At 39.4% G+C, this 25,872-nt stretch overlaps 1 protein-coding gene across 4 annotated transcripts in view; it reads right to left on the minus strand.

Annotated features, from left to right (window-relative positions):
• Cytip (cytohesin 1 interacting protein) overlaps positions 1–25,872 on the minus strand; it is a 62,259-nt gene that overhangs the window by 23,486 nt on the left and 12,901 nt on the right. Inside the window, exons 2-4 of one of the 4 annotated variants that reach the window (XM_076928758.1) lie at positions 25,039–25,115; positions 21,894–22,036; positions 2,269–2,647 (exon numbers count right to left, since the gene is read on the minus strand). In XM_076928758.1, the coding sequence (XP_076784873.1) occupies positions 2,269–2,442 (174 nt within the window). In that variant the 5' untranslated portion in view covers positions 2,443–2,647; positions 21,894–22,036; positions 25,039–25,115. The remainder of the gene's footprint in view (positions 1–2,268; positions 2,648–21,893; positions 22,037–25,038; positions 25,116–25,872) is intronic. The other 3 variants (XM_076928759.1, XM_076928760.1, XM_034495604.2) reach the window with 3 other exon arrangements.

Consider the following 25,872-nt stretch of genomic DNA (forward strand, 5'->3'; position numbering starts at 1 on the left):
CTTACTGTCCTTTTCCAATTTGTATTATCTTAGCTCAGGCTTAAAAGCCAGCTGACCCTTTTTGGTCCTCAGTGCCACTGATCACCAAGTCTTTACCCTTTATCTCCATTGCTTCGTCTACTCTTCTGTCAGCTACAGTAGAAGTCCTGCTACCTACCTGCAGCACTTCTAGAATGAAGTTCCCCAAATCCACAACATCTCAGACCTATTATTCAGTGGCTCTAGGTGCTGGTCAAATCATAGTCAGCCCTGAATCTGTCCATCCAATCAGCTGACAATGAAAATACTCTATAGGAACAAAACATATGACATCTGTACTGAACATGTGTAAGTTTCTTCTCTGCCCTAAGTCTCTAAATGCTATAGTGGGACAGCTACTCACATAGACAATGGTATTGTCTTAGGTATTAGACATGATCTTAGTAGTTTATAGGCAAATATGCTGCCACTTTATATCAGGGACTCCAACATCTCTGATCTTTGATTTTCCAAAGATGGTGGTTTTGGAACCAATGCTTTGTGGATAGCAAGAGCTAATTGCACTATTTTCTCAAGGAAATTTGCCCACATGTCTGTCCTTCCTCTCACCTCTCACAGGCACACTGGATTTTCCTCATACATCAGAGTCTGTGCCCCCACATTTAGGGATTCCCATACTTAGTAATACCTTACAGCCTGCAAGATGAATTTCAGGGACATGTTACATGTATGCTATACAACACCTGTTCAAACTGTCCCCTCGCTGTAACCCTTCTCCAGGAAAGAAAGGTATTGCTAGTTTGATTCTCCTTGCAGGGGTCCGGCACAAGGTAAGGCCTGAGTGGAAAAAGAGATCTGGAAAGATCCCTCCTTGGTGCAAATATTACAAGTATTTTTTTCTGGTAAGTAATGTATGCAGAGAAAAAAATTGTAGAATAACAAATGACCAGAGTTTGGTTTAATGGCTTTGTAGCAAAGAGAAAGAGAAACTGACTGCTCTCTATTTAGAATCTGAGCAAACCTGTTGGCATTTCCTGTGTTGCTCATTTATGAATTGATACAGATGTTCACCAAACTTTGTATCATGAAAGCACTTTGGATTGAGAATGATAAGCAAATACCAGTAAATAATGCTATGATCTTCATCACTGCAGAAAACTCCAAGGAATCAGTTCAGCACATCAGGTCCTGACTCTCCTTTAAGCTTGAACTTTGTAATGCTGAAGTTAGACGCGCTCAGAGGAGAAGATGGTATACATAATGTAGTAGGCCACAAAGCCGTGCTCTCTATGAGTTCTAAACATTTTGTGCACAGTGGCTTATGTAAATTCAAATACACACTTTGGACCTTATAGCAAGTTATATGATCAAAATACATAAGGAGGTAGATAGTTAATTTTTATGTATTAAAAATGAAAGCCCAAAAATTCAGAACAAATTCACTAGACAGATTTTCCCAAGTGAGTTTTTAATCTCTAAAGAAATATTACGAAATAAAATTTTTCAAACAGCCTTTACTGAGTGCCAAGCACCCTGTACATCTCCTTACTTAAAGGGCATAGGGTTCAAGGAGGTTGTTTCTGCTGTTACCTAATCAAGTGAAGGGAATTTAGTCTGATAGCTTCCCTTTAAGGAGGACATAATGTAATGGCAGCTACCAACTCACTCCAGATGCCACAGCTAGGTTTCTAGTCAACATTCACCTCCCCACAAAAGTCCCATTTCCTAATGGCCCAAGGTTGTATTATGTTCTGGGACTGAAGAATTTACTTGATTTACAAATTTCATGTTCAAGGAGCAGTCTTCTCTTGATTGTGAACTGATAAGGCCTGAAGGGGAGCCTAGAGGGAGAGAATCAACAGGTACACAAATGAAGAAGGGCTGACCATGCCGGTGTGTACCTGTAAACAACCATCATGTTCACTGGGCTCAAGAACTTTCATTTTACCTAAGCACATCATTAAATAAAGAGAAATATATGTGTCTTACTTTTTTTTTTTTTTTTGAATGTGACTGCTTTTCCATCTTTCCACTATGACACTATCTCTGGTAGAAATGTCACCTCTGCCCTCACTCGTACTCTCAGTCATTAACTCCTAAGTTAATTGGCATAGTAGACAGAGTTCTCCTCAGGGAAAAGAACTCTCCTTTGAATAAGAACCAAAATGACTCTTAAGAATGGGGAGTGAGGCTAAGAGTCATATACTTAACAGAGACACACAGGAGTCGGTACCACTTTCAGCAGAAGGGAGACAAACATGAACACTCCAGACAGCACTGCAACCATACCTGTTTTCGTCCCCGGGGCAAAGTAGCCACAGTGTCTGCCAGCATTTGAATCCTTCGGTTGTCTTCCATCGTGAGCGGGCCTGTGAGTGTGGAGTAGGAGCCATAGGCAGGGTCAGTACAGTATTCCAAATTGCCATTGCTGCTCTGCTGCTGCAGAAGCCTTTGCAGAGACATTGTGGACAAAGATTAATCCCGCCGACACATGGTTCAGTGGCCTTGCAGGAAGGGGGGAAGTGAAATGCACAGCCCTCTGACACGCAGTCAAAAAAGTAGCAAAGCAGAAAGAACCCATGTGACGGCTGTGGTTGGAGGCACTGTTACACAAAGCCTAGCTAGGAGTTCACTCCTACTCCCCAGTGCTCTTGCGAGTGCTCCTTTCCTACAATTAAAAAAAGAAAAGAAAAGAAAAGAAAAGAAAAATCAATGTACTTTTCCTCCCTCACACAGCCGGAACATAGAGTTTGACACACTATGGCTACAGGTACTCAAAACAGAATTTTTAAGTTCTTAAAAGAAAGAAAAGAAAACAACCTCGCTCGAGTTTGCTCATTTGCTTCCTACCCATGAGCTTTTTTTAATATCGGCACCTCCGTGCACTAGACAGACTGTGCCCTCGCTCACTCTTTGGGCTGTAAATGTCACAGGTGCTGGCCAGGTTGTCCTCCGGTAAAGTCCTTGTAGTGTTCCTCCCTGAAGTACACCCTAGCTCATTAAAGTTCATCAAAAATGCATTCTGTCCCTAGAGCTGTAGCCATTTGACATTCACCTAATTGCCTTTCTGCCGCTTTATTCTCACTTAAATTATCCATCATCTCTATAAGAACATAATAGGGAGGGAAAGAAAAGGCAGCGTATTTAGTGCAGAGTGTTGTTCATATCTGGGACTAAACATAGCTGCAGCGTTGGGGGAAGGAAAGCCATGGGAAAGAAGGGACTAGATATTCAAGCTAAGATAACACAGGATGGCTCCATTGGGGCAGTGTGCCATCACGGGGTGCTTGAAAACAGTTGCTTTTTAAATTTTTTTCAATCTTGTATTTTTTTTTCAAGTCATTGAAGATAACGGGTTTCACAGAGAAGCAGTAAAGAAGAAGGCAGAAGCAAAGCAAAAAATAAAAGGGAGAAGTTTTAAATAGCACAGAAGTCAAACGTGTACTTAAAAGTCACTTGGAAGGTCACTACTAGAGTTTACAAGAATTAGCAAAGCTTCAGGCTAGAATGGAACGTGTGTACTAGAAGTCGAGCTGAGTTCAGCTCAAGCAGAACTGGCCAGGTGTGAGTCATAAAGTCCTCAGAATTAATGAAAAGAGGAAGCGAGACCAGAGAACAGTGAAGCTCAACCATAGCCTGACTCCTTACTGTCAGAACTGAATTAAGATAGAAACAAAATGGTGACCCCTAAAACATAAAGTCGAAGCCGGACATTACAAGCACACATTCTTTTAGGGGACAGGTATGTGTAATTCGAAAGAAAGTGTCGCTGACTTTGGTAGCTTAACAAAAAATGGATCATAAAGATGCTCCCATAGTCCCTGTGTATCTACGCATGCATATAATATAAATGTATGTGTGTGTGTGTGTGTGTGTGTGTGTGTGTGTGTGTGTGTGTGTATGATAGAGATATTAGAGAAACATGAAACATGTAACACAATTAATGAATAACATCATTTTTTTCTTCTAGGAATTTTACCATCAGGTAAATGTGTTAATACTTCTAAACATTGAATCAAGCCAAGTTCTATAGATGAAAGTGGTAATTCTATGAATTCCGTGTTATAAGGTGTCAGTCTGTAGATGGCAGACATTAATGATTAACTGGAAAAATGAGGAAGCATGTTTCACTATATGTTGTAAATTGCACTTAACAAGCTGAATCTCTCAATAAGTACATTTACTTTTATATTCCATTAATATAAAATCAATAGTGGGTCTGACCCCTGCCCATACACATCAGTCAGGTCACACCCACGAATGGATTTATGAATTGGCCAATCCCGATGGTCCAGCTCTCTGTTCTAATGATTGAGGCCTGCATCATGCCACTTACTACATGCTTTAAATAATATCCCCATCAGAAGTGTCATTTGTGATAAAGTGACTCATCTTTAATGACAAGGTAGCTTTCTGACACCAAATTGTTGGCTTACATGGGTGTGTAGCTATGTAGATTTTTAGAAGTTGTGTGCTTTTTTTTATCATCTAGGATTTACCTTCAGAGAATGCTAAGGGCCTGGTTGTCGTTCCCTTGTAGCCTCTATGTTACTGTGAGAAGGGGATGCAGATGATCCTCTCCCACTGTCTACCATGTAGGTCTGAGATGTAATTCAGTGTCCACAGGACAGAAGAAACAGATTCAAAGGTCTTTCTGTACTCTACTCTCTGAAGGAGCCTGTCACACTTCTTCCGATAATCTCTTTAAGATCGAAATACCACATGTGGGTCATAGTTAGATACACTCATGACCGTTTCTACATCAATGTACCCATCCTCTCATTTTTTGAGAGACCAGGAGACAACTTTTAACTTTAAGTTTACATTTTGTCTTAAATGTACAAACTGTAAAAGAAATGCCTGTCTGTGAGAATGAAAGGTTAGTTTAAAAAGTTATATTTTAAAAATTATTTAAACTGTAATTTGCTGATTCATCATAGAAGTAAAAACACCCTAGTGAAAAGGAAGGAAGGAAGGAAGGAAGGGAGGGAGGGAGGGAGAGAGAGAGAGGAAGAGAAAGAGAGAGAGAGAGAAAGAAAGAGAAAGGATAGATGAAAAGGAGGGAGAGAAGCAGGGAAGTGGGAGAGAGTCAGAGAGAGAGAGAGAGAGAGAGAGAGAGAGAGAGAGATGTTCCTCAAGGGTGATCTGAGTGTGAGAACAGATTTCTTTAAAAGATTGTGTGCCGTGTGCTCCAAAAACTGATTTTCCATTGTTTGAGGCAAGTAACCCTCTTATATAAAATATTTTGTTAGATAACAAAACCTAACTTCTGGTGTCAACTGCCATTGGATAAAGAGGTAATCAAGGTTAGCTGAGGTCAAATGGATGGAGCCCTGATCTAAGGGACCATATCCTTGTAAGAACAGACATCGGAAAGGTCTCTTTGCCTATGAGGACACAAGGAAGCAGCCATCTAAAGGGAGGAAGCAATCCCAGATTTATCATTCAGCACCTTGATCTTGGACTTGGAAGCCTCCAGGATCTTGAAAACAAAAATTCCTAGTGTGTACAGCCAACCACTCAATGGTATGTCTTACGCTATGGAACTTGTTATACTATGTCTATTTCCAGCATGCCGAACTGATTCATATACTCTCTACATAGGATTCATATACTCTCATTTTCCACATATACAAACACAGCATTTAGAAGGAACAGATGTAAGAGTCCATGTTTAACACACAGTACAAAATAAGTTATTACTAGTGAATTTTGTTTTAAGAAGTAAGAATTCGAAAGGGAACTCTTCAAATGAACCACTGATCCTGTCAGCTACCCAGTGTCCACATGTACAGCAGAGGCCCTTATCACCCTCACAGACTGTAAAACTAGAAAATGCTCAGTCCCTGTAGTGACTCAACAAGATGTACTCACAAAGCAATGTTAGAGCCAGTTCCTGTAAGATGTCCATGCTCCTCTTTGCTACATTGTGTCTGCTTCCCCTTCTGTGTAACCAGGCCTATTGTACACCGGGCTAGACTGGAGGGAAGGAAACTTAATCTGGCCTGTGGGTACAGGCAAGATCATGGTCTTCAGTGGTGAGTGTGCAGGGTACCAACAGCTTTGAAGAGCTGTTTTGGTTTATTGGAAAGGGGGCTTCTTAAACCTTTGAGAGGGAAAGGAGGGGCTATCAGGGTGAGTGAACATCATAGGCTGGAACTGGGGGCTGGGAATGCCTCCTTCGCATGAGGAGGAATTCCAGGTGCTGCTGGATATGAGCCTATAAAAGTAAAGGAAGTTTAACCAGGTACGTGACCTCCTCTGGTGAGGCAAATGAGGGTGTGGGAGGGAGAGCACAGGGCTACATGCACCAGGGCAGGCAGGTATGAAGCAGGGCTGGGGAGGACAAGATCCTACTCCTGCCAATCTCACAATGACATTTCTGAGGTTGGGTCCTGCCTTGACCCCACATTTGATCCAAGTTTGCTCCTCCAGGGAGCCACACCTCTTAGCTTAAAAAAAAAAAATTCTAGTCTTTCACATGAACATGGAATAAGAGTGTGTTCACTGACAGACATTTCTGCAACAATCTAGTTAGGTTTTCATTCTGGCTTGGCGACATTATTTGTTCTAGGTTTTGCTTGGCATTCTAGACTACCATAGCATTTGGTTTCATTTTGTTGGCTCATATATATATATATATATATATATATATATATATATATATATACATATTTTGCCCTTTTGCCCTTTATTTGTATAAAAATCGTTTATTTGACTCTCTGGACATGAGAAATGAGTCAGAGATACTTAGGTGAAAGTGGACTATTGTGTATTTGAATCTTTAGAAGGCACATTTAATTTCAGAAAGTTACTTAGTTTCTTTTTTAAATATAAAGGTCATCTAAATGCCTTTAATGTTTCTTTTAAAATTCGTACTAAGATATGGTTCACGCGAGTGTGAGAAAGTGCACTAGTGTCCGTGTATACACATGATTTTATGCAGGTTTCAGAAGAAGGTGTCAAATCTCCTGGAACTGAAGGTTGTGAATGGCCAATCATGGGTGCTGAGATCTGAACTCCAATAGTCTAGAAAGGTGGCTATGGCTCTTTCTCACTAAGCCAAGTCTCCAATGCTTGTCCTAGTGACTGGCTTGGGCATTTCCATTTTCCCTAAATCAATGGGAATTAGATACCACTCTCCAAAAGAGAGTATTCATCTTCAGAAAAAGGCAACCTAAAATTATAGAGAAAGGCTCTCTTTAGAGAGTAGTTCAAGGAAGAGGAATAACCGAGGCAGCTCATTAAAGCTCTTTGCAACTGCAGTATGAAGAAGCGCCAAGCAAATGACTGGAGTTTCTCCTATTAAAGTAAAAAAGAGAAAAACTTTAACCCTAACATAAATAGTAATGAACACTACTTTTAATATTACAGGTAAGGAAACAATTTTCTAACCTATTCATGTTCAATTCACTTGCTCATGAAGCTATGAGTGAACCATAAGATCACGCCAAAGAGGGCCCTAAATTCACCTGTGGCATGTAGCCTTATCAAGATCAACTCTTCTTGAAGTAATCTGGTAAGCTAACTCTTTCTTCTTCAAGTGTAAAAATAGATGTTCTTCCACGTCCATTCACTTGCTTATCACAGAGAAACATCACTGACGCCTTCATAATAGTTGCATTCGCATTTCTCCCTGCTTCAGCTGTGGAAAGGAGTGTGGCAGAAATATGTCTGCAAGACATTATGCTGTCAGTGTAAAGTGGTATGTGTGTCACTTGGAGACAGAGATATGTGTATGTTTTGAAAGCCACCATGGCCTGTACACAGCTCCAGTTACCCAAAATTATCTGGCAGTGCACAAGTGTTCTCCAGAATTTTAGAGCCCATCAAGGCAATAGTTTTGAAGTTGTGCCCTTCCAGATGAAAGGAAGTCCTTAAATTACCCATCCTAGTGAAGAGAAAGATAGAGTAACAGAAGTTCTGGCTGTGACCTGCAGTAGCTGGGCTATTCGTCCCTTGTGCTGTGTTCCTCCCATTCTGCCCAATTCACTTAGGTGATAAAAATAAAAGCCAAGTGGAAACAGAAGACAGAAAGGAGGCTGCACAGTGTCCAGAGAACAATAGCCTATTGACTCCTCTGCAGCAAAGTGTCCGGGCCAGGACTAGCTCCCCCAGTTTCCATAGACATGGTTCTCTTTTGGAGCGATAAGGCTTGGGTCAGAAAAAAGTTTCTTTCAGTAAGAAAGACAAAGCAAATAGTGTCACCATCAGTTAAAGGAAACCTATTGGAGTGTCTCTAAAACTTTCTAGAACCATTCGTTTTCATGCATTTACCAAGTTGATCTGAGCAGGATTGGAACCACATTTGCTTCGCAAAGACAACCTTGTGGTGCAGAGCTGCCTTTCAGTAGAGACTGAGGCACTACCGATATTCATTTTACTTTTAAAACTTTCAAGCAAGTTTCATTAAAAACAAATAATATAATCAAGTTTAAAAAGAAATACCCCCAAATGCATGCAAAATATTGAAAGGCTTCTCCATATCCACAAATAATTTAATGATTCTAGACTTCCATGGCTAGACTCCCCATGATAGAAAGCTCAATATAGATCTAAAAGTTAACAGAGCACAGTGGTAGAGTCCTGGGATTTCAGCTTCTCAGGACAACTAACACAGGTATATTCTTTGATCTAGGAGTTAAAGCCAGCCTGGTCAACATACTATGACTACTTTCTTTTTTTATTGGATATTTTATTTATTGACAACAGAAATGTCATCCCCTTTCCCCATTTTCCCTCCCTAGAACCCCCTCGCAACCCCCCTCCTCCTTTATGCTTTTATACCATTTTGATTGCATGCATGTATTAAAGTCAGTTCTAGGTTGAGGATCTAGCAATACAATAGATGCAAATAGTCAAGGAACAAACAATACAATAAACACAAATAGTAAAAAAAAAAAAAAAGCAAGGCATTAAACTCAATTCCATGAACACTCCTGTGATCACTGTTTCTAAGAGCTTATCAGGATGACCAACATATCTGAGCCTACTTCCCTGTCATACTCCAAGGTCATTTTCATGTCTGAAGCCTACTTCCTTGTTCTAGCCTAAAATTTGGATTCCTGTCTGAAATTACTTTTTTTTTACTAGCCTAATGTCAGATTCCTGCCTGAAGCCTATTTCCTTGTCCTTGGCCAATGTCATATTCCTGCCAAGCAGCACATTTCCTTGTCCTTAGCCAATGTCAGATTCTTGCCAAGCAGCCCCAAAGGCTCTCCACCTCTCACTCTTTTTTAATTCATTAACAAGACTGAGCCTGTCTTAGGTCATTCTGACAAGAATGCCTTCCTTGCCCATCATGGAATATGCATTATCAAAAGCAATGCACTTCTGTCTTAGGTTGGTAAAGCTTTGTATAGAATCTTACCCGTCCTTGGCTTGCCAGCCTGTTAAATTAATAACTCTATCTGGGGGTCCATTTTCAGGTTCAAACCATGTACTTTGGCTGCCAACACGTTGATGTTGTTAAAGACAAGCTTTAACATGATGAGCAGGAATAAAAGTATTCCCAGGACAAAAAGGGCTAGCATGATCAAGCTATATATGCCATTTTTGAAGCTTGACCAAAATAAAAATACCGACCTCAGGCCATGGGTAATTTTATCTGCAGTATCTACCACATCAACACTCAACAGAGCAGCATTCTTGAAATTCATAAGCTCCCTATCTATCGTTAAAAGATTTATCCTATTCAAATTACTGGAAGGAGGTTCTGAATTTGAAGGGTAAGGAGCCATCTTGAGTGTCTTGCCAAATACCATTGGATTTATGTTAGTTCTATAATTTACAGTGGTAGTCATTATAATTAAGAAGAAGTTTAATGACATGGGCAGTATATTTAGCATAATTCTATCACCTCTCAGGATGTTTTAACGATACATAGGGAGCTTATGAATTTCAAGAATAACTACTTTCAAAAGAGGAAAGAACAAACTTAGCAAATAGTTTTCCAGAGTGTAAAATGCAAAAATAAAATACAAAATAAGTAAGTTGCTTTAACAACAGCATCTGTTATTTATGATAATTTATAGCTCTTGTTATAAATATACTTAATCATTAAAATTATTTCATTTTTATATTGCAATATTACAAAGAGACTTAAAATACTGGGTAAAAGTACCATTATCAAAAACAGCTATAACATCATAACCAAGCATGACTCAAGAAAGCATTTTGACAACTTTTTCTAAAATCTAGATGGAGGGAAGCATAGACCCCATATGCAAAGGCTATCTGATTACCATGCTTGCTATCCTCAAATGCTCTAAAACATTCAGTGGTCTACAAATCAAAATCCATAGTTTTGTTTATGTTTAACGAGAATTCTTACAGTTATCTGAAAGAAAAAAAGGCATAAGACTAGTCAACACAAACTGTAAAATAATGATTGTGTGTGTGGAGGTGTGGTGAGGCATTGTGAAACTGTTCTCAATAGTATTGTGTACTCATATCTGTGTTACATTGTGCAGTGTAACTCAGAGCTGCATGTTCAGTGGCTATCCCTGGGAGACCTCTTTTTCTGAAAGGAAATGGAAGAGGAGCAAAACTGGGGGAGAGGAGAAGTGATAGGGAAGGGAAGGGGAGCAGAGGAGGAACAGAAGCCTGCAGTCACAATGTAATATATGAGAGAATAAAAAATAATTTAATTTTAAAAAAATAAAGGAAAAATATACTATTGAATACTGTCGAATGAATACCAAAATCCCCCAATATCCAAGCATGTGCACATATTTATATAATCAAGTAATTTTAATCCATTAGGAAAAGAATAAACAAAACCAAGACCTACTGGGGGAGTATTAAGTAATATCCTTTTACCAGAATTGAATAAACTCCTGATATTTAAGCAGTGACATGCACACATTTAGAATATATGGTAAACAGAAAATATAGAATATTTCAATAAGATAAGGTCACGAATAGTTTCCTAAGTAATTCATAAAAACTCAGACAGTATCAACAGCATGAAGATGAGAAAAATCTGTCTAGGAAAATCTCCAGTGGACAAGATGAAATAAAGAGCCAGCTAGGTATTACTTGACAGAAGCACTTACTTTGTGGTTATGATAAATGGAATGCTTAGGCTGATGAGTGCAAGGCCATGGGTTTAGTCCATACAATTGGAAGAGGAGGAGGAGGAGAAGGGGGAGGAGGAGAAGGAGGAGCAGCAGCAGCAGGAAGAGGAAGAGGACAATGATGATGAAGAGGAAAACAGTAAACAGAGTGCTCCAAATTGTATTTTTTAGAGAACTGTTTTTCAAACTACAAAGCCACAAACAAATATTTAGAGAAGAAATATGAATCACCAGTACACCTTTCAGTGTTCAATCTTCTTAGTGAAACGGGAAGGAAAAAAAAAACCTGACTATTGCCTGGAAGAGTTTGATGACTTATAGTACTGGCCAAGTTGCAAACAAATGGGCAGTTAGTTAATCAGGGTAGGAAGATAGATCTATAAACCTTGTTAGTGATGTCATTTGACAGTATCAAATTGAGTGTGTGACTACTATTTCTAACTTTAAGAGTCCTGGAAAACCCCTCTATCTGCAAATAATCTAAGAATGATTCTAGGAGGACTGTTTGAAACTCCAAAACAGGTTTAATTGTGCATCATGCAGGCTGCTGTTAAATGATTTGTGATGTTTTAATTCTATGGGATGCATTGCACTAGTTGGAAGGTGTAAAACAAGTATCCCTGTGGTGATCAAGACTTCTGAGTCAAAGACAGAAGAGCAATGTATGTGGTATGAACTGCTTTTATTTTTAAAATAATACATGTATGAATACTAATGTAGGCAGACATAAAGAAAAGATTAAAAAATAAATAAAACTGACCCATTAATCCCTGTTACCATGTGAGAGCCAAAGTTACTTTAATTACTGTGCCTAAAAGACTCATGAAGCAAAAATACCTCTAAGCTGTAAACCCCTGGTGTAAGGACCAATACTTCCTGAAGCTATTGTTTATGACAGATAGAAGCAATATGTTTTCACTGTCCTAATCAAGTTTCTTTGACCCATCTGCATCATATATGCTTGATTACATTTGGGCAAGAAATAAGATCAGGATCAGGATGCATGCTTGCCCTGATTGGATGTAAGTGGAAGGTACCTAGGCAGAAAACACATCAGGATGTATGCTTTCCCCTGATGGGACCTGATGAAAAAAATGTGGTGAATTGTAGGTTTTGCCTTTTTAAGCCCCTGTGACTGGGTCCATTTTCTGGAAACCCAGAGATGGACCTGGCCAGAAAGTCCATCAACCTGGCCAGTATTTAATTAAAGCTTGCTTCAAATTTGCCTCTCAATTATGGTAGTGATCTTACTCTAGACTGGTAGGATTAACAATTGGTGATAGGCCTGGAGAAGAAAAAGAAAGAAAGATGACTATCAAAACCTCTATTGTAGAGGGTTTTAACCTTTCCTGTATGTGTTCATCTGCACATTGTTAGGTTAGCTTTTGAAATTTCAATAATCCACAGATAATTTTAAGGAGCCAGCTAGATTGTGTGTGTGTGTGTGTGTGTGTATGTGTGTGTGTGTGTGTGTGTGTGTGTGTGTGTGTGTGTCTACCTTAAGTCACCTTGTACCCTTTTCCTCCCTTACCACATTCAGGCAGTTACATTTCAAAACCAAGTCTTTCATAAGAATTCAAGATAAACAAATGAGGGTGGTTCTTACCTCTTCCCCTATCTCTCCCCCTAAGACTCACCTTTCACATAACCTCACCCTTTTACTTGGGTGTGGGCAGTTAACCCTACAGAATTGGGAAAGTCTTTCTTAGAAAGCTAGAGGCCTGCTTAGGAACTGAAATTGTACAAGACATTTGGAATAATAAAATACTTTTGTGAAGCCTGGGTGGTTTCCCCCTTAGTCCACTCTTCCTGCCCCTGCTTGTTCTGGTAGATACCTGACGTCATATCATATCTCAGCCAGTCATAGTGACCTTCCTTCTGTCCTTTCTACAGAAGAAAGTTCCTTTAGGGAGCTTATGTACTCCTTCTTTGTTCCTCAAGGTTGTTCCCCAAAGCCTAGTTCACTTATCTTTTCTCTCCATTCAAATTCCAGCTCAAAAGAAACTGAAGAGGCATCAGTTCAACCCAATTGGATGGAGGAAGATGTTAAACCACATCCAAAAGGAACAGCTCCCAGGAAGCTTTCCCTTAGAGTTCTCCAAATAGTCCTCCCTCCAATCTGCTCTCCATCTGCTGCTGGGAGTCATTCTGCCACCTGTAGAGGATGTCTTTGAACATGGGAAGTGAATCAGCAAAGAGGGTCAGCACATAAAAACTGATGGAATGTGCATCGGGTTCTCCATTTTTGTTTTCATAATCTAGAAGTGTGTGTGTGTGTGTGTGTGTGTGTGTGTGTGTGTGTAGCAGAAGGAGCTACAGATGGGCAATAAGGTAACTTCTAAGAAACCCAGAATCTTTTATTTTATTTCTACCCGAGCCTATTTACAATTTTAAGTAGATATAAAGTCTCAGTTGCTTTGAGATTTAAATACAATACAATGAAAACAGTATATTCTTCATTTCTAGTCATTCCTTAGCTAACACAAAGCCCGACTTAAGGAAACAAGAAATAGTTCTTAAATTTTAATAACTAAAAATAGTAAGTTAAATAGATATAGTACAAAGTATTATACATAAGACATAAACAAACAATGTGTCTTTCCATGAATCCATATTAGAAACTCAAAAAAATATATACAATCAGTAATCTCTCACTTGCTTGCTCTCATTCTCTTGCCCTCTGTTACTTAAAGGAACAAGAAAATAAATTTACAAAATGCAGAGTAGAAGAAACTTCAGAGTTACCTCACATAACATCTTTTACTTTGAGGTGAAAGCCAAAGACAATGGTTTAGTGGTAAACACCTCCGTGTATCACACAGTCTCCTTCAACAGAACTCAATAAGCATTTCCTACTTGAATAGACACAGCAACAGGTAGGCATCTGCCAGATATTCTTAATCTCATACTAACTGCAAGGATAGTACTATATTGCTCCTTCTCCAGAAAAGGATCTAACAAGCTTGCTCAAGGATACACAACCAAGACCTAGTATAGCCAAGGTGATCAAGTAAACTATGCTACGATTCTGTTACCCAACATTTGTGCTAACCTTGAGAAGATGGGAAATAAGGCCCTTGTCCTCATAAGTTTATGACTCCAGTGAAAATATAAAAGTTTATTTGTAAAGACTGAAGTCCTAACCTTAGTACCTGTAAGACTGGATATGTTTAAAATAAGCCTTTGAAGATGGAATCATGATAAGATGACATGGTTAGAACAGGCTTTAGTTTAGTGGGTCTAATGATTTTATCAGTTCAGAAGAATCCAATGTGACCACAGAAGCAGATTTTGAAATTGAAGCTTTGCACTTGCACACCAAGGAACACTGAGGATGGATTCTCACCTTCATGAAGTAGGGAGAGCCATGAAAGGATTTTGTCCAGTCTCAAGAAAGTAATGCCTTCAAACTCCCAGCCTCAAGACCATGAGAGATTGATTTTCTGTTGGGTTCAGCCACTACATTTGATTAATGTGCAGCATAGTATACTATCCATTACTACTCTTTAAAGACAAGATGGTATTAAAAGTGAAACATGTGCTTCACTCCTGGTATAGCCTATGCCAGGCATTGACTCAAAACACAATGGAAGGTATTGAAATGTTACAAACAGTACATAGTGAATTGTAGTCAATGCAGACATGTGAGTGACCCTTTCTCTTTAGTCAAGCAATGATAAACATTTGACTTTAAAATAAGAGGGGCTTAGGTGGGAGAAGCAAAACATTTGTGTAATGAACAATGAAGTCTAGGGAAATGTCCATGTACTTTGGATACTAGGGATCAAGGGGCCAGTCAGAGTGGCCCATTTTTTTTTTCACTTAATAAGGACATCATTTTCTGCACTGGAGTTTTATTCCCAGAGCAAACCAAGCCATATACATACCCATTTGTATGACTGACAGCAAAGAGAAATTTGATGAGATAAAAACGTGAACTCAAGAACGAAGAGATAACAACAGTTATCTAGGCTTCTGAAGTTCCTGCTTCCCTAGCTGGACCACCCACTATCTGAAGGACTTTTTCAAGACCAGTGTCATTTGGAATATTTCTCCATATACCCAATGGATAGAGAAATGCCACATTACTATGAGTATCAAATAACACTGGGTAGGAAAGTCTTAGACAGTGTAAAATATAAAATCAAGGGTTTAGAGGTTCCCTAGACTAAACAACCTACGTTTCCCTGACACCATATTACTAAGACCATTGTGATATAATTTTACTATACTAACAATAGTGGGAACACATGATTTTTCAAGTCCAGAAAATTACATAATTTTAGCAGCAGAATTAAATTCAGATTTCTTCACGTGTTTTGTAACTCCTCTGGCCTTTGGCCAGCATTCTTTCCCAGCCATATGTCCCTGTGCTTGTACCCTTTCACATGCCTTCTTAGAAAAGGAATAAGGAAGGTCAATGAGTGAAACACAGGTCCTTACACTGCTGACCAAACTACTTCATTGATCTGAGCTTCACTGTGCTCAGCTCAGCTTCTACATCAGGACCAGTGGTGCTATGTATCATCATGTGGGGCACACAATGTCCAGTACATATAACTGCTCCAAGTTTCCCAGGATCGTTACCCTGGCTATTACCCACAGCCTTTCTTCCAGTGACACTACCCTGACTCTGTTCATGAACACACAGGGTTTTTTCCAGTTTCTCACTTTTGTTTACAACACATGGTTAACTGGAATTCATACATTTTTATCAACATTGGTACTTATCTTCCCAGGCTCATCTTAAATTTCTTATCTCTCTCCAAGCTCCACTTGATGTCCCAAGAAGCAATAAGCCTCTTTCCACAGACACTCCAAAACACCTCCCATGATTCATCACATTCTGCCTTATTCAAGTGAAGTGTGTCTATCTTGTCTTCTTCTGAACTCCAGCCATGTATCCCCGGTCCAAGAAATTGCTCTTTTTTATTTGTGTCCTCCCAGCACTTAAAAGAGAAACACATTCATCAGAGATCTCAGGAAGTAGTGATGAATGCATTCATAATTTGCTTTAAGCTCTGGAGGTTGATATATTTCCTGTGATTATTTACTTAGGGCAATGTATGTTCTTGCTGAATAATATTCATGGTGTTTTTAATATTTAAATGTAATTTATACTCTGGACCATTTGTCTTAATTGCAATGAATATGACTATTTTAAGGCAAATCTAAAATACAGTAATAAATAAGTACCATTGATTTACTAACTGCTATTCAAAGAAGAAAAAATATTGCACTGAGTATGTTTAAAGGTAATAAGAAGTATCTTAATATCTCAAATATAAAGTTCAGAAGATGTGCAACACAGTTGAGGAAGTATAGTTTACAGCCTTCGCCTTGCCACGAGATGTTCATACGCTAAGCTATAGATGGAAGCAGACTATCTGGGGCAGTGCTGTGTGACAGATACAATCTGCCAGCCCATCTTTCTCAGAGTCTCTTTTTATATGATAGGACCTCATATTTTATCACCTCTTCCTCTGAATGTCCCACAGTCCCATCTAGCTCCTTCTTGTCTTGAACTCAAGGCTGTCCTCAGCACAACACACACACATACACCAAACATAAAATGGTCTTCCTCTATTTAGTGTCCCCAGCTATCTATTTTCTAATGTTGTTACCTGAACATATTGTGACATACCTACCAAATTAAGTCTTAATTCCCAGTCTTTACATTCAAGCCCATCTACAATGTAGTTTTACATGTTTTTTCAGTTACTAATTTTAATCTAAACACATGGGCTTGTTGTGGCAAGATGTAATGACCTTCCTTCTGACGGCTCACTTAGGAGAAGCACACCTCAGTATCTTTAAGCTATTTTCTTATCACTCATCATTGAATTGCAGGCACGCTACATGGCTCACCTCAGATGCTCCCTCCTCTGAAGTATCTGTCTATACTAGCAGCAGGTTATGTGTCTTTACCACTCCTGGACTCCTAAACAATTCTCCATTTGCCTCAGTTATACACACACAGCCTCTGACGCATACCCACTTCCTTACTCACATCACCATTCAGAGATAGTGACCTCACTTTATATATTTTTGTGACACCTCCCCACTGCCTTAAGCAATGTTGTGATAAAATCTGGATGACCAGATGATAAATGGAAAAATAAAACTATTTTAAGTTTTTAATAGTTGATTTAATTAAACCTCACAAGGGGGCTTCTGGGGAGATGAGGAAGGACACGGAGCAGATAAAAGAGACTAAACTGAAGAATTTTATTTCAGACTGTATCTCATGCTCCTTTGGTAGGACACTCAGCAGCTTGGTGGATGAAAGATAGGCATGTTTGGGGAAACACGGGGATATCATATCTCCCCTAGAAATTCATGTTGTTTAAACACAGCTGAACAAGTGGAAAGTGGATGTGATTATTAAATACTTGGGATGCCAGTAAATAACAGTCTAGGCCAGGTATAATCATTTAAATGCCAGCAACTTATCTTAGCACCATCTGAAAAAGATGTCCTTGACCATTTTACATACAGAAAAGATGCCTTTTGACCCCTTTCTTTTAGATATTTTGAGACATGATGTACTATAGCCCAGGCTGACCTTGAGTTCCAGATCTTCCTGTATGTGCATCCTATAGCTAGGATTACAGTCATGCACCCTATACCTGGCTGAGAGGATGCACTGTTTGCTGCTGGCAGTAACAATTATGACAGTAAGCATTTTAGCCTCACCCTGCTTACTCTACAGCACTGGAGCATTAAAATGCAGAACGTGTAAGAGTTGTGTCTGGAAAGAGACAGTAATTACTGGCCAGGGCTGATGTAAATTCTTGCTAGGACCTCTTGAAGGACTCTGATCAGGGCTGAGCAGTGAAAGAAGGCATAGCAGCTGCTTGCCAGAGCACGTGTGCAGTAAGGAACAAAGACGGCAAAATATATCCCTGGCTCTTAGCCACGAGCTAAGAAACTGAATGAAGAAGCAGCCAGATTGTATCGATCTGTCGCTCCTCTCTGGGAGATGGCATTCAGCTCCACAGTCAGTGTGTAAGACAACACTACTCACTAACGAGGAAGAGGCTTGCTAATATTCCCCAGTCTTTCTTATGCTGCTGTACATCTCTCTAAATGGTAGCTGTCTCAAGACCTCTGTGTTCATGCCACATATGTTTTCTAGCTCATAACATACAACAAAAATCTTTCTATATACAGCATGCTATATGCTTAACCACAAAGGGGTGTCTCTTCTTCTATTCACTCCAAGTTTTCACCTGCAAATCCAGGGACTGCAAGGTGGGCTTTTGCTACCCTGTGGACTCCCTTACCATAGACAGTCTGCTCACTAATGCTTTGAAGAGCTGTGTTAGGAATCTTCTCTTAGATGTAGGGATAGCTCTAATCAATCAACACATACTATAATTAACTTTATGTATTTCGCAACTACTGATCCTCTCATGGATACAGATGTAAGTCTAGAGGTCAGACACTGAAGGTTCCGTGTCCCTGTGTACTTTAGAAGTCTGTAGAGACACACAGATAAGAACCCAGGTAGTTTATTAAGGGGAAGAGACAGCGAGGCCTGACAGTGTGCCATGACTTCCTTGTGGCCTGGCTCCAAGAGAGTAAACAAAAGAGACTGAGGTGATGTCATTAACATAGTCCTCACCTTTCTCAAATTTGCATGAAGCACTAAGCTTTTCTGAGTATACTCCCCTGGATGACTGAAGTCCATGTGGACTTAGGACCACCAGTCTTTCCTTTGAAGTAGCCTTGCCTGTTTTATATCTGAAATTTCCTCCTTCACTGTTTTATTGCCTGTATATCTCATTTGACTTTTCCAAAAAGATCAGTGTTCCCTTTAAATTATAAATAGTTCATGAGTTTCATTCTGGATGTTTTTCAGCCCCTCAGCGTGTCCCTTGCTGGCCACTTGCCACACTTTGCTTCTTAGTCTCACTGTTGGAAGGTGGCTCGCTGTTCCAGGAAACTGAAAAACCAAACCACCTAAACAGGTGAACCCCTCGGGTTGAAAAATAAAGTGTAATTTGTCTGTTGTGAATGTTGGGAGTGTTTAGGGACATACAAACAGGGTGGAGGTAGAGTGACTTCTGTTGTTTTCAATTGAAACACCTTGGTTTAATCTAGGCTTCCCCTTCCTCCAGTTTTGAAATGTGATGTCGCTGAGAGAAGAAATGATACAATGAAATTTGTGAACTATAGAGAACACAAGATCATCTAGTTATCTAGTGCTGCCTCAGTGCCCTGAAGAGCTTTGCACCATTTTCCAAGCAAGCAGTAGATGGTTAATTATTTACTTGTTCCAGGGGCTCCTGAAGGACTTGGGTGCAGAGAGAAATACATTTAAGTGTGGTTTGCTTTAAGCACTGTAGTCTGTAAGTTTTATAAAGGTTTATAACTGCAATTCTTTTTCCTTAAAAAAAATCAAACAAACAAACAAACATGTTATTTCTTGCAGAAACTCTAACAAGATTTGCAAAGAAACACACCAAATTGGTATGCAAGCCAGGTTTGAGAGAAAAGTAGGACAGGATGAGATGCCACAGAAGGAACTGAACTGGCATTAATTTTTCTATTTTCATTCTTTCTGTTTCAGAGTTGATGTTTGGACATGACTGCAAATACAAAAGACACAAGGGATTCTGTAGTGAGAAGGAAAGAAATGAGTACTGCACACATGCCGACAGCGCAGGTTGAAGATGCTCCATAACACCTACGTGCATCCATCCCCAGCTGTACAAATGATGCATTTCTCTAGCAAGGTGGACTCCAGGCACTCCGCACCTCTGCTTGCTTTGTATTATTTTGATGAAATTAGAAGCTGAGAAGACAGGACATTTGCCTTATGCAACACCACATTTGACTGAAATGGACAGTTTGACAAAGAAACAGCCACTTGCATGAAGATACAATAGGCCACTGGAAGGAGCTGTCCAGTGAGGATCAGCCCTCGACCTCCCAGAATACCACTCTTCCCACAGAAACATTCCGCCGTCTACTGGAAGATCATCAATTGAGCTTGGCCTATTTTTCATTTTGCCTCATGAAATCAGCCTTCCAGCCCTTCACTCATTTTTATTCTCTTTCAGCTCATCTCTAAGACTTCAACATGGCATGAGATAATGTAACTTTTCAATAAAACATAAAATAATCGGTTCATTTATTCATCAAAAGTCTCAGCCTTCTAGCTTTACTATTTTTCTGTATCTCCCAGTAAAAATAATTCTTTGCTGCTATTTCCTGACTTAAGACCAAATTCTCATACATATTTCTGGTTTCGCTCTTTTCCTATGCCTTTTCATGTGGTGCAGATCCGACTGCTGAGACTGCTGAAGCCTGACACAAGGAGCGTTTAGTGCTCCGTCTTGCTGCCTACTGCCTGTCACCCATCCATCAATTCAAAAATGAATATGTACAAATGTATTTCACAGTCTTGGCAGGACAAAATTTTTAAAGACTCTGATTGATTTTACAACATCTACCAAATTACTTGACATCTATTCTGACAAAAAAAAAAGTCTTCCATGCTAAAATCTAATTATAGAAGAGCAAGGGGAAATCGCTTCATTCTTCAGGTACATGGAAGAAGCCCATTGAAAATAGCCTTAAATGAAATCCAGGTTTCCCCCTTCCATGTCCTTTGGATTTAAATAAATCTAGAGCTTTGATTTTTTTTTAACTCAACTACTTGGAATGATTAACAGAAGATTGGAAATATATTTAATCATGGTTAGTAAATTTTTACTTAAAACTAAAATAATAAGATAAACACACCAAAGAAATAGAATTGATCATAGTCAATATGCACACATGAATTAGCATACCCTTTCTGAGGAACCACGCGGCTATGAAAGAGCTCTTATGCACTAATGGATATTTCCCCATCCTGAACTCTTGATTTCTAGGGTGGGAAGCTGAGAAAAAAATGTAAGGTTATTTTGTTATAATGTTAAGTTTTTTAAAGCACATATAGCATTGACACAGTCTTTCTGCTCAGCATTGGTCTATTTAAAAGAAAGAATTTGTGGGTAATCTTTACAAAAACTTTCTATTTGCATTCCCCCCCCAAAAGCTGTCTTTTTAAAGAAAGTATATTCAACAATACGTAGAAAATAATTTTAAATCAATTAGAAAGCATAAATATATTCCACAATAAAAATGTCTTGGTTATGAAGCATCCTTTAGATTTATCCCATACTTACAACAGAACTGAGTATTTAGAAGGCACTTCCTATCTATTCCCAGTGGTCAGTCCTCTGCAGATTGTGTTGGAAGACTACTATTCTCAGAGTTCATTTTATTTGTTTGTTTTTAATTTTTTGAGGTGTTCCAGGCTGGCCTGGAACTGATGATTCTCCTGCCTCTGTTCTGAGTGCAGGATTCCGAGTATACACCACCATATCTGATGGCAACTTATTATAGTAAAACAACAAACAAACAAACAAAACAAACCCACAACAAAAACACCTGTCTTTGGAGCATCCCTTCCAGATTGAGTATGTATGTATGTATGTATGTATGTATGTATGTATGTATTCATTTATTTATTTTGGATTCTTTGTGCAGCCTTGCCTATCCTAGAACTCTCTCTGTAGACCAGCCTGGCCTCATACTCACAGAGATCCACTTGCATCCACCACTGAGTTCTGGGATTATAGGCATGCACCACCACTACCTAGCTCCAGATTAGTTAGTTTCTTAAACAGAGCAACTGGAGCTGATCTGGATGAGGGAAAAATCCAACTTTGCCCAGTAAGTCTAGAGCACTTAGGAGAACTTTAGTATAAAAACTTCAGTCACTTTAGCCTGTCCCATGTTGTAGAGGTCTGGTCTGTGAAACTGTGAAGAAACTATTACCTCAGTGACAGGGGTCCAAAGTGGTCAGATTTTCACAGGACCTTCTGTTATACATCCTTTTAGAGGAAGTAAGCTCTCAGAATCCAAACAAGGACAAACTTGCAGTGATGGTGAGCAATCAGGTAAGGTGAGGTGGCTCTTTGCTGAAAGAGAAGTCCATTAAATATTGACAAGGACTTCCAAGGCAATTTACAGACCATCAGAAACTCCACACAAGATGTCAGAGGAAAAAGACTGAAAATGATCCAGTGACCAAACAGAAGAACTAAGCCATGTGGCTGAGCCAAAGCCTCCATATCTCAAGTCCTAACAAGCAAAGAACCAAGAAAATGGCCAATATGAAATAGAGTTTGTCCTCCTTCTGTAAGAGGGGTTGAGGAGCAAAGGAAATTGCCTTAATCTGTCTCCTTGCATTTACCATCAAGAACATGCTAAAAGACACTATCAAAATTTATCAGTTTGCAGGTCACAATTTCTACCATGATGTCCTAATTGCCTGACTCACTTATCTGCATGGATGTGGTGAGAAAGGCTGTTGTTGCTTTACTACATTTAGTCTCAGTGTTAAATATAGGAAATGTACAAAAAGAGATTCTTATCTACAGAAGGGTGGAACACTTTTTTTTCCATGGTGATGAAAGAGTCCAGTAGAGGTGAAGGTAGACACGCCCCGCCTCCCTGCTGCATGTTTCATCTTGTGCACACAAAGCTCCCACCAGCTTCAAAGGAAGAGCTGTGCCCAATACATTAGCTACATATGTTGTAGAGGCCAAATAGCGGGGCTGTTATGAATAGCATTACCCAAAACATTATGAAATACTCAAAGGTACTGATGGGAAAATGATACACCATTCAAAACTGAAGCAGGAAACTGACAGTTTCAATGTACAAAGAAAGCCAGCTATGAAAGCTATACCCTCGAGTAGAGGGAAGATTTGGGTTATTAGTTATGGGCCAGCAACATGGCTCAGTAGATAACAAGGTGCTTGTTATGTGATCCTAATGACCTAACTTCATAGTCTACTATGTTTTAAACGGCCTTTATGAAATCACACTCTGAGGGATTTTTTTCTTTAAAAATGTAATTTGAGTAATTGGATAGCAATCCGACTATACATTTGTACAGCATTTGCTGTATTAAACTTAACCTCTTCTCAAGAAGAATCTGTGAAAACTCAATTCCAAAGAACTCCACTGAGTTAAGGCTGATGCCTACCCTCCAACTCTAAGAAAGTGACACTAAGGATGTAGAAGCTTGAGGCCATCTAGGAAAATGTCTCTGCTGTTTACCTGGACAGAGCAGGAGGAGGACAAAAGAATTTCTTTCCAAGGCTCTAGACAGGAACAGAAGTTGTCTTTGAGAGAGGACAGTTTTAACAGTGAGGAACAGTGGCCAGAGTGAGGGCTGTCAGGGAAGCTGACAAGAGGAGAAAACTGAATGAAAGGACCAGAAACATATGCAACTTGGTATTCATTGAGTGTGGTATGTACATGATTACAACTAAGTACCTTACTGGGGATTGCGGATGAGGTCCATATCTCCATGTTAGGTACTTTGGACTTGATTCTACCATTAAAGTAAAAATTACTTTTTTTTTTAATAGAAGTAAACTAATTTTGGGATAACTGATTTAGTGGTGGATCTATAGCAAGGAGGGGATGCTAAAGGCAGCTCAGCTTCTGCTATGTAAGATTAAAAATGGGTGATAATCACTTGAATTACACCAATGGTGGGCTGTTGAGAGTAGCAGTGAGATGTGCCTCCAAAACACACGCAATGGGATGTTAGCACTTTGTGATGTTGGCAATTAAGGAGACATAAGAGAGGGACTCGAGAATTCTGACTCATCATCAGGGACTGGGAAAATGATATCATCAGCAATGACAATGGCAATGTGTCTGAAGAAGATGCTTCGCTGTCTGACCTCAATTTTTTATTACCAGCATTGCCACAAAACTCCAACAAACAGGATTCAGCTCCAAGAGCTGAAATTAAACCACAAAACCTTGCCACACTGGGAAATTTAATTTTCTTTCCCTCTTACCCTACTGAAGCCATTGGCAATGAAAAGTCAGTAAGTACCAAGATCTTGTAGCTTTCCAAAATTAATCATTCTTGAAGCCACAACTTGAACTGTGCTAGAGAACTGAGAATCCAAACAGCCCTCTAGATTAATTTTCTAGCAGGGAATCTGACCCAAATATTCAAAGGTTCTCATGACATTATGATATTATGACACTCATGTTTGAGCTGCTGCTTCTTTGTATCTGAAGAAATTTCCAGTAACTACCATGAAGTCATACTCTACTGCTGAATATAATTTCTTGAAGACCAAAGCAAACAATGATGGATGTGTATGTAAAATTTACTTTTAAGGTATATTCAAAGGTAATGCTTCAAAAAACTAAAAGAGCCACAAACGCCAGGAACAAACATCACCCTGACAGCCCATCTGAGTGAGGAACTAACATACACTACACCACAGCCCACTGCTACAAGTAACCAGAAAACAGACTCCTGGCTGTAGTTGTGTGCACACCTAGGCAGAGAAAGTGAGGAAATGATATTGTCTTTGTTGATATGACAGATTTTTCCAAATATAGTTAAACATGAACATATTAAGTTCTTTTTCAGCTTTACATCTGACTCAAGTCCTTATTACAGGTGCTTACTGGTTGCTAGCCTTAACTCTACTTAAGCCGAAATAGAAACATGAGAACAGCCCATGGAATTGGCATGTTCAAATTAAGACTCTGAAGAAGGAAGACAGAGAGTGTTTTACACACACACACACACACACACACACACACACACACACACACACAAGTGTATTGTGGAGAGATTTTTCAGGAGCCAGGCTGATGTGCAGGTTATCATTTTAAGTGATGGGGTACCAGGAATGAGCAACTGTACCAATGCCCTGAAAGAAGCAAAAATTGGCATAGTCTAGAAGATCCAATGAAAGAGAGGATGAAGAACTTTGCAGAGAAGTCAGAAGGATAAGAAAGACAAGGTAAGCCATAACAGAGATAAGTTCTGGAACAGGTATGTGACTATGCCCTTTCATCTACCTATATACTTTCCCCACTCTCAACTGATGCTGCAAGGCTGGTGCAGGAGATGCTCTTTAACGGGAAGCCTTACCTGGTGCTGCAGACCTACTCATGATGTGAGAAGACCAACAGTGATAGCAGTTCTTCTTGCTCTACTTCGAGAAGCACCTATGATGAGTAAGGCCAACTTTATTGTCAACACAAAACTAATGTTTACATTTTGGTTTTCATCTTTTCTACTTTTTCTGTTCTGCTGATGTAATGACTTTCAAACATCAGGGCACTGGGCAATTTAGGAATGCTTCTGTAGAAAGGTTTATGGATGGTCTCACTCACTGAGATTCCGAACGTGTGTGTTCTTTAGAAGTTCAAACTAGCACATCCTTTCATTGCCCCAAGAAGTTTTGAGATGAAGACATAACTATATATGCCTTTCCTGGCAAGCCCTACCAGTTGTCCCTAGTGGGATCTTAGACTCTGCACAAGGATTTCTCTAAGAGCTACACATCTTCTGTTTTAAGCCAGCCAGAGCAGAAAGCTGCCTCCTTTAAATTTTTATTCAACACTTATATTTGCTAAACATTAATTGAAATGTACTATTGATAAAACTGAGAAATGAAAGTCTAAAGCATGGAGAGATGATTCTGAGATGAAAGTCTACTTGGTCTTAAGATATATTTCAAAGACAGTACCATCATTATATCCTATTCCACTTGCCATCCTTACATGGTGGGTTTTGAGACATTCTCTCCACTGAAATCTGGCCAAGCCCACAGTAAGGAAACATTTTGAAGTTCACAGGCAAATAAAAGATTTTTCTCTGATTCTTTTAGGATCTTTGGATGCCCAATCACTGTGTTCTGAGAAAGCCAGAAATACTGCATAAAGATCCCAGCTCTAGCCCTTCCTGAGGTCCCAACTGAGA

Source organism: Arvicanthis niloticus, chromosome 2 (genome assembly GCF_011762505.2).
Source record: "Arvicanthis niloticus isolate mArvNil1 chromosome 2, mArvNil1.pat.X, whole genome shotgun sequence".
Taxonomy (NCBI): domain Eukaryota; kingdom Metazoa; phylum Chordata; class Mammalia; order Rodentia; family Muridae; genus Arvicanthis; species Arvicanthis niloticus.